This window comes from Festucalex cinctus, chromosome 16 (genome assembly GCF_051991245.1).
Source record: "Festucalex cinctus isolate MCC-2025b chromosome 16, RoL_Fcin_1.0, whole genome shotgun sequence".
NCBI classification, from domain to species: domain Eukaryota; kingdom Metazoa; phylum Chordata; class Actinopteri; order Syngnathiformes; family Syngnathidae; genus Festucalex; species Festucalex cinctus.
This window is the reverse complement of record NC_135426.1, coordinates 2,899,445-2,915,000: the sequence shown is the minus strand read 5'-3', so window position 1 is coordinate 2,915,000 and position 15,556 is coordinate 2,899,445. Positions and strand designations below refer to the sequence as shown.

The 15,556-nt window shown below is 37.2% G+C and overlaps 1 protein-coding gene across 2 annotated transcripts in view; it reads left to right on the top strand.

Annotated features, from left to right (window-relative positions):
- exoc4 (exocyst complex component 4) overlaps positions 1 to 15,556 on the top strand; it is a 378,154-nt gene that overhangs the window by 124,798 nt on the left and 237,800 nt on the right. For both annotated transcript variants that reach the window (XM_077500828.1, XM_077500829.1), the window contains exons 9-10: positions 14,979 to 15,124; positions 15,259 to 15,347. In XM_077500828.1, coding sequence (XP_077356954.1) covers positions 14,979 to 15,124; positions 15,259 to 15,347 — 235 coding nt within the window. The remainder of the gene's footprint in view (positions 1 to 14,978; positions 15,125 to 15,258; positions 15,348 to 15,556) is intronic.

The following is a 15,556-nucleotide window of genomic DNA, read 5'->3' as shown; positions in this document are numbered from 1 at the left end:
CGATTGGACGACTGTGCCAGCGCGACACTCCGATTGGACGACTGTGCCAGCGCGACGCTATTGTGTATCCGTGTATTATACCCCTATTGGTTATTGTTTCTCCTCCGTTCTGTCAGTTCTGTCAAATGCGGTTATTATTTGTTCACCTTCCACTTTCACTCCCTTGTCAAACCCCTGCCTGAAATTTCAATTAAAACTACTCAGATGTTAAAGTCGACCCGTGTTTATCTACTCTATATTTTCTGTTATTGTGTTACTTCCCTTCCCCTTGACGAGCCGGGCGTAACACCGTGGCCGAGTACAGTACGCGCACATAGCATATCTTGCAACTGTGGTCTTTTTATCGACAACGTGAACGTTGTCGACATAACTCACCGGGAACGCAAAATGTTTCCAAACTGGTGACGAGAGAAGCGGGAGCGGCTTGAAGCACCATTGCTGTGTCTGTCCGCGCTTGCCATCATGACTGCAGGAGAAGTCAGCTAACAAGTGCCGTTAGCTAGTAGCTGAATGGCTGCGTCTCATTTGCTTTCCTGGGAGGTGGCGGTGGCGGCGGTGGCGGCGGTGGCGGCGGGCGCGGGGGGGGCATCGAATCGTGTGTCCTCTCTTCTATTTCGATGCTCGAAATCGTGACGTAATTTCGATCGATTTCGATAAAAAATCGAAATCGTGACACCCTTAATATATATATATATGTATATTTGTTCATAATATTGAACTTGCCCGGCTTTTATCTTTTTTTTTTTTTTTTGTCGATACAGTGGTACCTCTACTTACGAAATTAATTGGTTCCGGAAGAAAGTTCTTAAGTAGAAAATTTTGTAAGTAGAGACGCATTTTCAATGTAAATGCCCTCATCTGTTCCGAGCCTTATTCAGACATAAATGTTTTATAAAGCATAAAAATGCATCAAAACATGTAACAATTGCATGTTACAATTAGATTATTGCACAATAAATGAGAGTTCTGCGTAATGTAAAAAACAAAGAATAGAGTAAAGAATAAAAATGATGGTCATTTACCTTTTTAACTGCTGTCCTCATCGTTTCTTGCCTTCTTTGGTTCGTTCTCTCTCAGAAATGTTTTTTCTGCCTGGTGTTTTGCAAAGAACTGATCCAAGGATGTTTTTTTGTTTGTTTGTTTTTTTGTTTTTAAACAATGCTTCGTAAATGTCAAAGGCAAACATCATCTGAGTGAGCAAACACCCGACTGGTGAACACTTTTTCTGACCGATTCTTTTAAACAAATTCTGAAACGTCATGGAAACTTCCGGTATGGCGAGGCATCTCCCCCCCCCCCCCCCCCCCCAAAAAAAAAGGCCCGTCTCGTCGTAATTAAAAACTTACTGTGCCTTCATCAATCACCAATTGTTTGAATTTTTGCACAAATTCGTTGGCCGTTAGTTCATACATTTACAAAAAACTATCGGAACACTTCATGGGCCGCGGGATGAATGATGAGGACGCTGTATAGACACTGATCACTGGTCTTCACTTTGCCCAGTTATCTAAAGCTGCTGGACTGTGATAATCCACATGGTACTAATCAACAAGTGATCAACGAACTACCGGAAAGAATCTTTTGTCATGATCTATATGCGATCAAATCACTGGTGAAGAGGATCTGATTGACTTTCAATAATCCATTTGCCTAATCAAAAGTCTCCGAAAGTAATCATCTCGACAACTTGCTACTTGGACTTGATGAACTGAGTGAACTTTCAATAATCCACCTGCTTGAATCAAATGTCTCCGAATGTAATCAACTGGATATCTAACTTCATGGACTTGATGAACTGAGTGAAATTTTATCATCTCTGTTGATTTTTATTTTTATTGTTGATCTTTTGCGTCCTAGTTTTGTATGGGGGCGGGAATTTATAAGCTTTATGCTTCTTCCTGCCAGCCCTTTTTCTTTTCGGTTATTATATGTCTAAACTGTATGATGTAATGTTTGATTGTCATCAATGCTGTCCGAAAGGAAAAATGAACAAATAAATCAAATCAAATCAAATCAAATCTAGTATCTAGGCTCATAGATACCTATGGTAAAGGTTCCTCTTAGCCAATGGGATGCCAGAACGATGCACAAACACCGATCTAGTATTTACTAGGGGTGGGACAAAAAAACGATTCGACCGAACCATCGGTCGTCAAGGGGAGCTAAACGGCCATATCGGTAGCAGACTTGTCAACCGATACAAAATCCGCCGGGAATCCTTTCCTTTTTTTTTTTTTTTTTTTTTTTCCTTTTATTATTTTTTTTGAACATATAAACAAATGAACAGCAGAGATAAAACAAAAAACAACAACAATCAAAATAGAAGAAAATCCCAATAACATAATCATTCAATTAATCATAACTTACATGTTCAAAAGGGAGTAGGAAGAAGTTAAAAACTTATCTAGTCCTACCCCTTTTACTAAATATATTTAAACTTATTTCATTATTAATACAATTTTCATTTACTGATTATTAAAAATAATAATAATAAAATAATAAATGATATATATAACCCAAGTTATATATATATATATATACACAAGTGCACTTAACCTATTCACATTTACCAAAAACATATATACATAAATTTACTAAACATATACCATAATACCTATCTAGATCACTTACACATACTCACATGTACATTTTTCATATACTGGCTTGACATAGATAATTTTTTTGAACTTTACTTTTAAACATTTTTTTAAACTCCAGCATTGAATCACAATTTTTCAGAGCAATTTCCAAATGATTCCACAGATCAACACCTTTTACAGATACACACCTTTGCTTAATATTTGTTCTTGTTTTGGGTTTTTTGTACACACTTGTACCCCTTATATCATAAGGACTGTGTCTAATTTCAAATAACTTCTGAGTACTGTGGCAGAGTAAATTGTTATAAACTTTATACATTATTTGTGCTATTTTAAAATCCACCAAGTCATAAAATTTCATTGCATTTAATTTAATAAATAGTGGATGTGTTGGCTCTGTATACTTTGATCCATTAATAATTCTTATAGCTTTCTTTTGCAATTTGAAAACGGTGTTAGTATTTGTTTTATATGCCATTCCCCATAATTCCACACAATAGGTCAAATATGGTAATAATAATGAACTATATAATATATATAATGATTTCATGTTTAAAACATCCTTACTTTTATAGAGTATCCCTATGATTTTTGACATTTTCCTTTTAACAGTTTCTATGTGTGGCTTCCAACATAATTTATCATCGATAATAATTCCAAGGAATTTATTTTCATTCACCCTTTCTATTTCAATTGAATTCACCATAATTTTGACTTGATGAGTGATTTGTCTCGTGCCAAAAACTATGAACTTGGTTTTATTTAAATTCAATGATAATTTATTTACATCAAACCATTTTTTTAATATATTCAATTCATACTCCACAGTAGTCAGAAGCTGCTTCAGGTTTTCTCCTGAACAATAGAAAGTTGTATCATCAGCAAATAAAACACTTTTCAATGTTTTTGAGACACAGCAAATATCGTTTATATACAGTATAAATAATTTAGGGCCGAGCACAGACCCTTGGGGAACTCCATGAGTGATCTTCATGTGTTCTGATTGTACATTATTAAACTGCACATACTGATATCTATTTTCCAAATAACTTTTCATCCACTTATAAGCTAAACCTCTTATTCCATATTTCTTTAATTTATTCATTAATATAGAATGATCTATAGTATCAAAAGCTTTTTTTAAATCCATAAAAATCCCAACAGTAAATTTTTTATTATCTATTTCGGTAGATATTGCTTCTACAAGCTCCATGACTGCCATTGAGGTGGTCCGTTTTTCTCTAAACCCATATTGGGTTTCACTTAAGAGCTTATGTTTCTCAATAAAATTATCCAATCTATATGAAAATAATTTTTCTAGAATTTTTGAGAACTGTGGCAACAATGATATTGGTCTGTAGTTATTAAACTTGTGTCTTTCTCCACCTTTATGAACAGGAATGACTTTGGCTATCTTCATTTTTGATGGAAATATACCAGTTTTAAATGATAAATTACAAATATATGTAAAAGGTTTTACAATATATTCTATAATACTTTTTACTAATGTCATATCAATGTTAAGACAGTCAGTAGACTTTTTATTTTTTAATGTTTTCACAACATTTAATACTTCTATATCATTCACATCATTAAGAAACATTGTGGATGAATTATTTACAATGTTCTTATCTATTTCACGTTTGTTTCTTGGCTCTGGGATTTTGTTTGCCAAGTTGCTGCCCACGTTAACTAAATATTCATTAAAATTATTAGCTATGTCAGAAATTTCATCAATTACCATATCGTTATCTTTTATAAAATATTGTGGAAAATTTGTTTTTTTAGAACTTTTTTTAATTACATGATTTAGTGTTTTCCATATTTCTTGTGTATTGCTTTTATTCTGTTCTAATAATTCATAGTAATAATCTTTCTTTCTTATTCGAATAATATTTGCTAATTTATTTTTATAGATCTTGTACTTTGTTTCAGCTTCCACAGTTCTCAATTTAATAAATCTTTTATATAAATTATTTTTCTTTGTACATGCATTCTGTATCCCCTTTGTCATCCATGTCTTATTTGGACCTTTATACTTTCTTGTAATCTTAATTAATGGACAATGTTTATTATATAGAGAAATAATGGTTGACTGAAATTCACTATATGCAATATCAGGATCGTTATTTGAATAAACCTCAGACCAGTTGTGTTTCTCTAAATCCAACTTAAGGGCAGCCATGGAGCGTGTTGTTCTTACTCTAGTTTCAAATGTGTAAGTAATCGGCTTCATTTTTTTATCAAAATAATCATAAAAAATTGCAAAAATCGGGAGGTGATCACTTATATCATTAATAAGGAGTCCACTTTCTATTTTAAGGTCAATTTTATTTGTGAATATATTATCAATTAGTGTAGCTGTATCGATTGTTATTCTACTAGGTTTTATAATAACAGGAAATAAACTATTACTATACATCATATTTATAAAATCAGTTGTTTTCTGATGTCCATTAGGATTTAATAAATCAATGTTAAAATCACCACACAATATTCGCAACTTTTTATCATTTGTATAACTAAGGATATCTGTTAACTTATCGTTAAATGTATCAAGACATGATCCTGGTGTCCTATATATACAACTTATAATTACGTTTGACATATTTTTTATATGAACTTCAATAGTTACACATTCCATTACATTATCCACAGTAGTAGTTAGATGTTCAATTTTACTACATTTGAAAACCTTATCAACATATATTGCAACTCCTCCTCCCCTTCTGTTTTCCCTATTCATTGTAAACAATTCATATCCTTCCATTTCTATATCGCTTATTTTCTCATTATCAAGCCATGTCTCTGATATGGCTATAATTTGGAATTTATTTATTTTACTCAAGCATTTTTTAATTTCTGTAAAGTTTTTATATAGACTTCTACTATTAAAATGTATGATTGAGAATGCACGAAAATCCTTACTTACATTTGCATTGAATTGCTCATTAGTGTGGTACTCGCAGGCAAGGTCATAGTTGTTACTACATAAAAATTTATCTGGGTCAATGCCATTTTCTGGAACAGATGTCTTATGTTCCGTATAATCAAATATTTGTAATTTTTTTGTGTTTGGGTATAGATTTTCCATTCTAGTATTTGTCAACTTTTCGTCATCAAGTGTATTGTGTTATTCCTTCATTTTATTGATGAGTTGTGTTGGTGCAAGTGTCTGGGTGTGCTTGTACGGGGATGAATTATAAGCTTGTCGTATTTTAGGTAGGCAATCTCTCCTCTTTCCCGTGCTGCTTTCATTTCTGGTATAAGTTCTTTCCGTTTTTTTCGAACAATATCAGTAAAATCCTCATTTATGTATATGTTTGTGCCCTTAAGATGTTTTGTTTTTTGTAGAATTTTTGTTTTATCTTTGTATTTTTCAAATTTAACTGTAATTGTCCTGGGTCTGGTCCTCCCAGTTTCCCGTTTGCCAGTCCGATACACACGCTCCAATTCTATCTTCTCCTGAAATTGTAATTTGTCTCTGAATAGTTTCATTACTTTATCTTCGGTGTCAGTCCATGTTTCTCCTGGTGATTCTTCAATTCCATCAATAATCAGATTGTTTCTTTTACACTGTCCTTCTAAATATTCCATTTTATCATTTAAAATAATTAAACTGTCACATATTTTGTACATTTCAGTTTGCATGGTTTTACCGTTTTCAATGTGATTAATTTGAGTTGTTTTAAGCTCATCCACCTCCTTTTGCGTATATTGCAGACTCCCCTTCACTTCTTGTAGTTCTCTGGTGATATTGTCAATGCGTGCATTAGTTGAATCCAGTATTATTTTAACAAATCCTTTAAATTGAATCCTTAGATACATTGCTTGTAAAGCTGTGGACCGGATATCGCGTTGCTGTGAATCGGTTGCGAGTGAGGCTTTATGGTTTTCATAACAATAGCAAGAGTTCTGCACCGTGCTCTACTTGTTTTGTTTACATTTCAGTAGCAGCACTATTCAAGCTACTTCCGTGTTTACAGAGAGCTAGCAAAGTAGCGCTCAGAGACGCTTCATTCCCCGGATGTTGTAAACATAATGCAAAGACGTTACGCACCTTTTTTTGGGGGGGGGGGGCGCGCCTACCGTCAACGCTGTGCTCGCGACACGGCACGCGCGGAGTCGCGCACAACGAGTGACAACATGCAACAATGGAGACAGTTAGCAGAAGCCGGTGCCTCACATCTCGGTATTTCCCATGGCTATCGAGTCCTCTCGGTGCACTTGTATGTCCCGGGCTGGCGTTGGTACTGCGCGCGAGCCAAAAGAATAACTCCCGTGACGATCCAATGCATGGATTCAAACGACACAGGTATGTCCCACAGCCAACACACCAGCTAAGCTAAAAGCACACTGCAAGTATCTCATTTCTCAGTTTGTGGCTCCCTGTCAATGTCCACAACTAGCATGAGCAGCAGAAAGGAGAACTGAGACGTGCCCGTGATGACGTCATCAAACTCAAAATGAACGACAGCCCAAAAAACAAAACTTAAACAGTGGTGATTCCGTGGTCATCATCGTGTCTCAGATTAAAAAAACAAAAAAGATGTCATACATTAACCAAAAATGAATGTGATGGCAAAGAAAAACAAAAATTGTTAAAAACAAAATTGTTGATAAAAAGGTTAGGGCACTTTTGGAAATATTTTTGGATATATTAAGTGGTTAAAATGTGTTTGATAGATTTATTGTTCCATAAGGTGGCTGCATATTTCTTTTGGCTGGACGGTAGGTTTATTTCATGTCTTAAATTTATGTTTCTGAAATACTTCACCATGTGGTCATATTCTGTTTAATTGTGTTGTTGTCTTTTTAAAGGTTAAATATTTATATTTCAAATTGAATTATCAGCCTTTTGTTTTCCTGATCCTGATTTTGAATTTAAAACAAAAAAACAAAAAACAATCATAACTGTCAATAACGACTAATAAATATTTAAACTGATACATTTTTCAGTCATATCGCCCAGCCCTTTGTTCCGGTCCATTTAAATAATTGATTCAATATATAAAGATATAGAAGACATTGTTGTTGTTCTTTTTTAACACATTTGTAGATACTGTAAAAATTTGTGGTGTTTTAAGATTAATGCTTACAAACAACAAATGTCACTATAAGTTTTGAATATTGAAATTAATCGTATCGAATCGAAAATTGTATCGTTCTCAAACTTAATCGAACCGTATCGAACCGTTCTGTTCTGAAAGATAATCGTTTTTCAATCGAATCGCAACCTGTGTATCGAGATACATATCGAATCGGCCTCATGTCAGAGATTCCCACCCCCAGTATTTACGCTCATAGGTACCTATGGTAGGAAATAGCCATAGCCGAAAGTATTTTGCGTTCGGTAATGTATTTTTACCTTCGTATCTAGAAATTTCTTTCGTAACAAGAGGCAATATTTTCCCGTTGAGGCGTTTCGTAACTCGAAAATTTCGTATGAAGAGACGTGCGTAAGTAGAGGTTCCACTGTACTGCCACTGAGATGTATGACTTCACCTTTTGATGAGCAGCAGATGAATCGGTCGAAAGGGAAAGAGCAGCGGCTGGCGCTATGCGTGGCCTTCAGTTTGTCAGCAAGCTGGGGGAAAAAAATAAAAAAATAATAATTTAAGTTTGTCTAAGCAGGTGCGAGGTTGAATTATTGTGAGTGTGGGAGGACATCTTTACATCTTGATAATCTTCATTCCGACGATACCTGTTGGATTGTTATTCTTCTCATCGGGTAAATTTCCCCCCCACTGGGGACAATAACACAGCTACAAATATAAAAGCCTGTTGTCGATCTCTCTGCTAGCTGTTGATTATTTTATTCCGTCCTTGTTTGCACATCGTGCGCATTGTCGCAGGAGTTAGTATCTCAATTTCACAACACCTCCAGGTGAGCGCTCCTTTTGTCATTTCCTCTTTAATCCCATTAACTGCCGATGAACAGCACCGAGCGGGAATTCAAATGACTTCTGCTTTTTTTTTTTTTTTCTCACTGTAGAAATTTGATTGGTCGCCAAGATGGATCTTATCTCACAACGGACGCACTTATACTTATTATGATTGTGAATTGTGATTCTTGCGAGTCTTAAAAATACCTGCGTCGTATTTTTCTTCTGCCATAGCCAGGGCCGTCGTCAAGATGGATGGAATTATGAACCGTACCAAATGACAATCGTTTGGTGGTGCAAAACCTTCAGGCTACTGCGAAAAAGTAGGGATGTAACAATATCCAAACATCACGATACGATATTATCACAATATGAAGCTGGCGATACAATCATTAGCACGATATTGTGGGGAGGTTGGCGACATTTCACAAGTGCAATATTGTGCTTTTGTACATCACAGCAATGTTATGTTATTATTATTATTATTATTATTATTATTATTGTTATATAAGGCCAAAACATGCCTAATGAAAATTAAATTGCACAAAAAAAAAAATGGCCACCAGAGAGTGCTACAACTGCACAAATGGAACTCAACCTGACTTTTTGAACAGATGTGTTGCATTTAAATATCGTGAACATGAAAATGATGATATTGAGGCAGTTTTAATATCACAATATTGTGGTTACCGTCACATCCCTACTCGAAGGGGGAAAAATGTTGGGAAAAGCCTACTTGAACATCTTAACTTTAGTTGGCACTTTAAACGGTGGCAGGTGTGTGTGCTGACTCCCATTTAAATAGTCGATGGAATGTGATTTCGTCATTCTGAACATCACCAATGATGAGAGGGTGTGCACATTTCAGCAACTTCATTATGTCTGTTTATTTTTAGTTTTCCTCAAGTTTTTTTTTTTCTTCGATTAGTAAAGGTTAAAGGTCACATTAACTCATTCGCTCCCAACTATTTTGACTGAAGCAATCCCGTTCGCTCCCAGTTGTTTTGGTTGTTTTGATTTTAGACTGATTTTGCAAGGCCCACAGAATATTGTGTTCTAGTGCTGTCAAAACATGGAACCTACCAAAAGAAATATTAAAGTCTCTTCTTTCATCAGGAAAAAAAAGTATATTTCTATCTGTTTCCGTTTTGCAGCAATTAGCATTAGAATATAGCTAATTGGAATTATGAGTAATTGAGCTTTTTTTTCAGCATGGCCCTGGTTGATCTCCTTTGTTCTGCTGCCACCTGCTGGCCGTTTGTGTAGTAACTACCATTTCTTCAACCGTTCTTTGCAGTTCAGAGGCTGCATCAAAGCCTTCTGTATGCTCTAGCATAAAAAAAAAGAAAAACATAAAAAACGTATAAATACATCTTTGGGACACTTAAAACATTTAAAAATGAACGTATTTATATGTTATGGTGTTGTGTTGATCTCTGCTTGCGGTTTGAATTCATTTCCATTCCGTCCTTTTCTGCGTTTCTTCAAAGTTGTCTGCGTTTTTTGGAGATGACGCAGCAGCTTCTTTGATGTGGACTCCACTTTGATAAGTCCTCGCTTTTTCTCCGATACTGTGATTTTCCTTTTCTGCAATATCTTTTTTTCAACACATTTCTTCCTGTCACTATTTCTTCCTAATCTTGTTTCCTCATCACATTGGACTTTTGTTCCTATTCATATCTCTTGCTGCAAAATGATTATTTTAATTGCTGTGAATTAAAATCAACCCGTAGATACTTTGTGTTTATGTGTCGGAGAAAAATGAATACAAATATGCATATCAGTCGAGTTGAAAAGGAGGAAAAATTGAACTGCCATCAAGCGAGTTAGAAAACGACACTCTTTTAATTAGATATGAAGAGCGACGTCGCTGCCTTGTTCACGTTCAACGTTTTAATCAACGCGTCACGTCTCCTCCTCGTATTTACATGTTGCCCGAGCGAGCACGCTGACAACTCCGTCGCGTCCAAACGACACCCTGCCGACATCTGTTACAACAAACCCACCAGAGACGTCATCAAAAACAATCCATGTTTATGCACACAATAGCGGATCATACAATCTCTCGCTGCCATGTGATCAACCATGTTGTAGCATGAATACATGAACTCATTTGCTCCCAAAAATGTATACATATGTTCTATTTTAAAGGTTCTAAGTGTCCCAAAGACATATTTATGCGTTTTTTTGGTTTTGTTTTATGCTTGGAGCATACAGAAGGCTTTGATGCAGCCTCTCTACTAGATAGATATAGAACACAATATTCTGTGGGACTTGCAAAATCAGTCCAAATCCAGCGTCCTCTTCAGTGTCAAGTGTTGGCATATCATTGGTTTCTCTTTGCAAGTTGCGGGCAAACTAGGGTGGCCACATCAGCTCATCATTACTAATTAATACTGGAATGGGGTTAGCAGAATGAGACCAGTAGTAGTGTTCATTTCGTAAACAAAAACGAAACAAAAATAATTTTTTCACCAGCCGTGTGCACACATGAACGGATGCGTATCGTGTTGTTTTCCCATGCATGGCGACATGCGTGGTTGCTCTCGTGCTGCGTTAATGACATCATTACGGGCAGGATGGATCTCCATCTGCCCGCCCATTAGTCCTGTGCCATTCCTGGGCCGACCCGCACGGCGCCATGCACCGAATTAGACGCACGCTCAGCTTCTACATGGGCCCCCGCTAAATCACGGAGCCATTTTGATACGTTAGCAGCACTATTTCGAAGCATATGCATACGTGCGAGGACGGGGCGAGGGAGTGAGAATATAGAAACGATTTTGACAAATGAGAGGGTGACGAGAGCCGGCCGGAATGGAATGATGGACATGAACTTTTCTGAGTCGGACCAGATTTGGCAGCGGGCTCGTCCTATTGTTAGAAGTTGATAAGATTTTTATGAAGCATGATAGGACGTTGACGGATTTTGGATCATAGATCATCGGCTAAAAAGAGGACGCGGCTCTCCACACTGGTCATCACACACACTCTTGTGCTCTTTTTCTGTGGAAAAAGTTGTGATTGTGATAGATTGCAGAGATATTATAACAGACATTGCATTCAATCAATTATTGAATCATTTTAGTTCTGTCTGAAACGTAATATTTCCTACCAAGACATTTTGGGCGATTTTATGCGTCTGTTTGTGGGAAAGTTTTATGGAATGAACTTGTGTAGCCAGTTGGGTTGCACCGATCACAATTTCCCGGCCGATCCCCGATCTTTTAAAAAGTCTGACCTGCCAATCCCGACTTTTGCCGATAGCGATTTTTTTTCCCATTACAAGCAGCATATACCTTCAGTGTTCCAATCTTATTGTATTGGAAAACATTGAACAATAATACAAATGGGTTGTTTTAACTACACATGAAGTAGTTCTCTCAAATAAAAATGAAAATCGATTTCGTCATCTCAGCAGAAGAGGACAGTGGCTGACTTTTTCACACCTCTGAGGATATGAGATTGGTGGAAAGGATTGGTTTATTTTTAAAGGGATACTTGACTGATTGAGCCATTTTCAGCAGTAAAAAGTTAATATTTTGTCTATAACTCAGGGTTCCCGCGGGGTCTAAAAAACAAAAAAAAAGTCTTAAAAATTCTAAAATTCATAAAGTTAAATTTTAGGCCTAAAATGTCTTAAAAAACAGCCATATTTTCAACCTAGGTATAAAATTTAATTTACCCAAGTCTAAAATTCTTACATCCGCTCCTTAGATTCCGAGAAGTGTCTGCTCTGTCGAAAGAAAGAAAAAGAACAAAAAAATGTGCGTGTTCTGTTGTTTCTATTATTTGCGTGCTCAAAGTGAAGGGGACGTTTGAGGGGGTGCGTTTGCATTGTACTTCAATGTAGTTCAGGCGGACGGGAGCGAAGGTACGTGGGGCGGTGCAAATGAGATGTGACGCGCCGCGGCTTGTTTTGCCGCGAGATACGACAACAGGAGGGGGAGGAATTCTCGTTGTTGCTGTCTGCAGACATCCCAAGCTCAACATGTTAAGCTAACACTACCGCGACAAAAACAAACAAACGGGCAGATTGGTGAACGAGGAACTTGGCAGACTTGGGTTGGTATGTATTCACTTTTTTGTTTTTGTTACATTTGTTGAATTGTGTACCAAAACAACAGAAGACATCACTATTGATATTAGCCAAAGCATATTAGCACAGTAGTGGCCAGTTAATTGCGATGCTGGAACTTTTTTTTTTTTCCCCGAGAGGACTTTTGCCATAATGTGAGTCGAAGCAAAGCAAAGCAAAGCAAAGCCCCTATCTCCGGTGTGTGCGAATGTCAGTGAAGCGGCCACGTCCAGAGGTGTGAACACACTGTACAGCTCTGGCAATGAAACGCTAGCGAGTAAAGCTCATCGAAACATTTTTTTTTGCATTTCCTTTATTTAACGAGGCAAGAAACTAATTGAAAGTTACAATCGCTAATCCAAGAGTGGTCTGATCACAGGCTTACAAAGCCCCTTCGCTATTTGTGTGAATGTAACATTGTTAATTAGGTGGCTCGGTACTCTGTCCACTACCGGGTACCGTACATTTCAAGTTTACGTTCCCGACTTTCCGCCAAGATATTGCAGTTAGCTTGTCTGAACGGCGAGTGTGGACAATTATTTTTAGCAAGTCAGAACGGAAAGTGCGGACAGTCAATTTGTAAGAAAATGGGTAAATGCCAGTTCAACAAGAACTGGCTCGAAATTCCCGACTTTTCCGGCTGGTTGGATGAGGTAGCCGGCGATAGGCACTCGGCTCATTGCAAAGTTTACAAAAAATATATAAAGTTGGGGAGTTTGGGCGTGAATATGGTTGTATAGGCAAGGCAAGGCAAGTTTATTTGTAGAGCACATTTCATACACAAGGCAACTCAATGTGCTTTACGCAAGGAAAGGCAACACATAAGCATCAACAAACAGTAGTTAACATTCAGAGGAAGAAGAGTAAATAAAAATAGGGTACAAAATTTCCTAGAAAGAACATACAATGACAATATTAAAACATTATTCAGCAAACTAAGGCATTTAGCGTAAGGAAGTTTAAAATAATAATAAAAATAATAATAAAAAAAACAAAAAAAAATTAATTAAAGCTGCTTAAATTAGGTTGAATGTATGTATGTATGTATGTATATATATATATGTGTATGTGATTGTTGTGTACATTGTTTTGACAACTGAAGTTCATCTCAGGTTGGTCATTGTCAATATTGTTTATTGTCTTGTATATGTTGTATGATTTTGGTGTACTTCGACATGTTTGAAACCAATACAAGTTGACATGGTTTTGAGAATCAAACATGTGCCCCCCCCCCTTTTTTTTTAAGGGGTCTTCGGTCAGTCGTAAAGTTGGTTAAAATTTTTCTCATAATGGTCTAAAAAAAAAAAAAAAGTCAAAAAAAGATCTAAAATTTCACAGAGTGATTCCCGCAAGAACCCTGATAACTAGACTAAGTGCAATTTCTGGAGAAATTGCGTGGGAATGCTGAATGCCAAGATTTGAATGCATGTGTAATGCTTATGAAGTCAATTGAGAGATAAATTATGAAGTTATGACCTCCTGGTTACTAGGCAATGTAGATACTGCAAAAGTGATACTTAGAAGAAGTTCAATGTCTGTCCCATTGAAAATGAATGGAAAAAAGTTGATCTTTAACGTTAAATTGTGCAAGTACTTTAAGTAATGTGTAATCAGACAATATATACCCCGGGAGGCGTCAATTTTTGCAGCTAGTTGAAATTTGAACAGTCTAAATTGGAAGTATTATGTGGGAGTTATTAGGTGGCAAAAAAGTGTGGACAATAAAAATCACATCATATGTGGGAATGCTGAAGTATTCCCACAATTAATGTGCCACCCGCTATTTTTCATGTACAATGAATACCTTTAAAAACTATTTTTTTCCTCTTGCTGTCAACTGATGACGACATCACCTGTGCTGAGGAATTAGGTAACGGCCAATCATGGCTCACCTGTTTTCTGGGTTTGGTCAGTAAACTCAGCCATGATTGGTCGTTTACCTACTTCTTCATCAGCACAGGTGATATCATCAGTCGACAGCAAGTGGAAAAATTACTTTTTAAAGGTACTAATTGTACATGAAAAATAATGGTTGGCACATTAATTATAGACAAAATGTGAACTTTTTACTGCTGAACATGGCTCAATCAGTCAAGTATGCCTTTAAGGCATAGGTGTCAAACTGAATCCCTCGAGGGCTGCAGTTTTCGAAGTTTCCCACTTTCAACACAGCTGACTCATATTTAAGCTCATCAGCAAGGTCTGCAGGAGACTGGTAATTATCCTGATCATTGAATCAGGTGCATTTGAGTAGAGATACCTCGAAAACATGCCCCCGAGGACCGGATCTTGACACATGGGCTTTAAGGGATCGGCCGATCACCGATCTTCCAAAATGAAGGAAATCGGGGCCGATTAATCGATTGGTGCACCCCTAGGAGCCACTGTTGATAATGAATCGTCTCTTTGGAGCAGGTGTTGCTGATGGAGTACCTGGACGTGAAGAACAGCCGCAGTGCTACGGAGCCGTCGGCCCAGCTGGCCTACGCCAGCACGGGCAGCGAGTTTGCCGCCTTCTTCGCCAAGAAGAAACCGCAGCGCGCCAAGCAGTCGCTCTTCAAGTAAGCGCCGCGCTCATCATGGCTCATACGCGTCAGCCCACCTGACACCTAAAAGTCTGGTCGTCGCAGTGATATGACGCTCACACCCCCCAAGACTTTTCAATTTCATGTCAACATTTGCACGCCTGTCTTAGGTTTGAGTCGTCATCGCACGCCATCAGCATGAGCGCCTACTTGAGAGAGCAGAGACGAGAACTCTACAGTAAGAGTGGAGAGCTGCAAGGTGAGGAGGCCGATTGGGAGAGTGGCCATGAACATCTGGAGCGGGGAAATCGGGGGATTGACAGGACGGAATGCAAAATGGGGCGAGATGGGGCTGTCCACAAAAGATTGATTCATCTTGCCAATAAACACATCAGGGCTATTCACTTGAGGACTTTTCATGAAACCTTTTATTTATTTATTTATTTATTTATTTATTTTTTTGTTCTT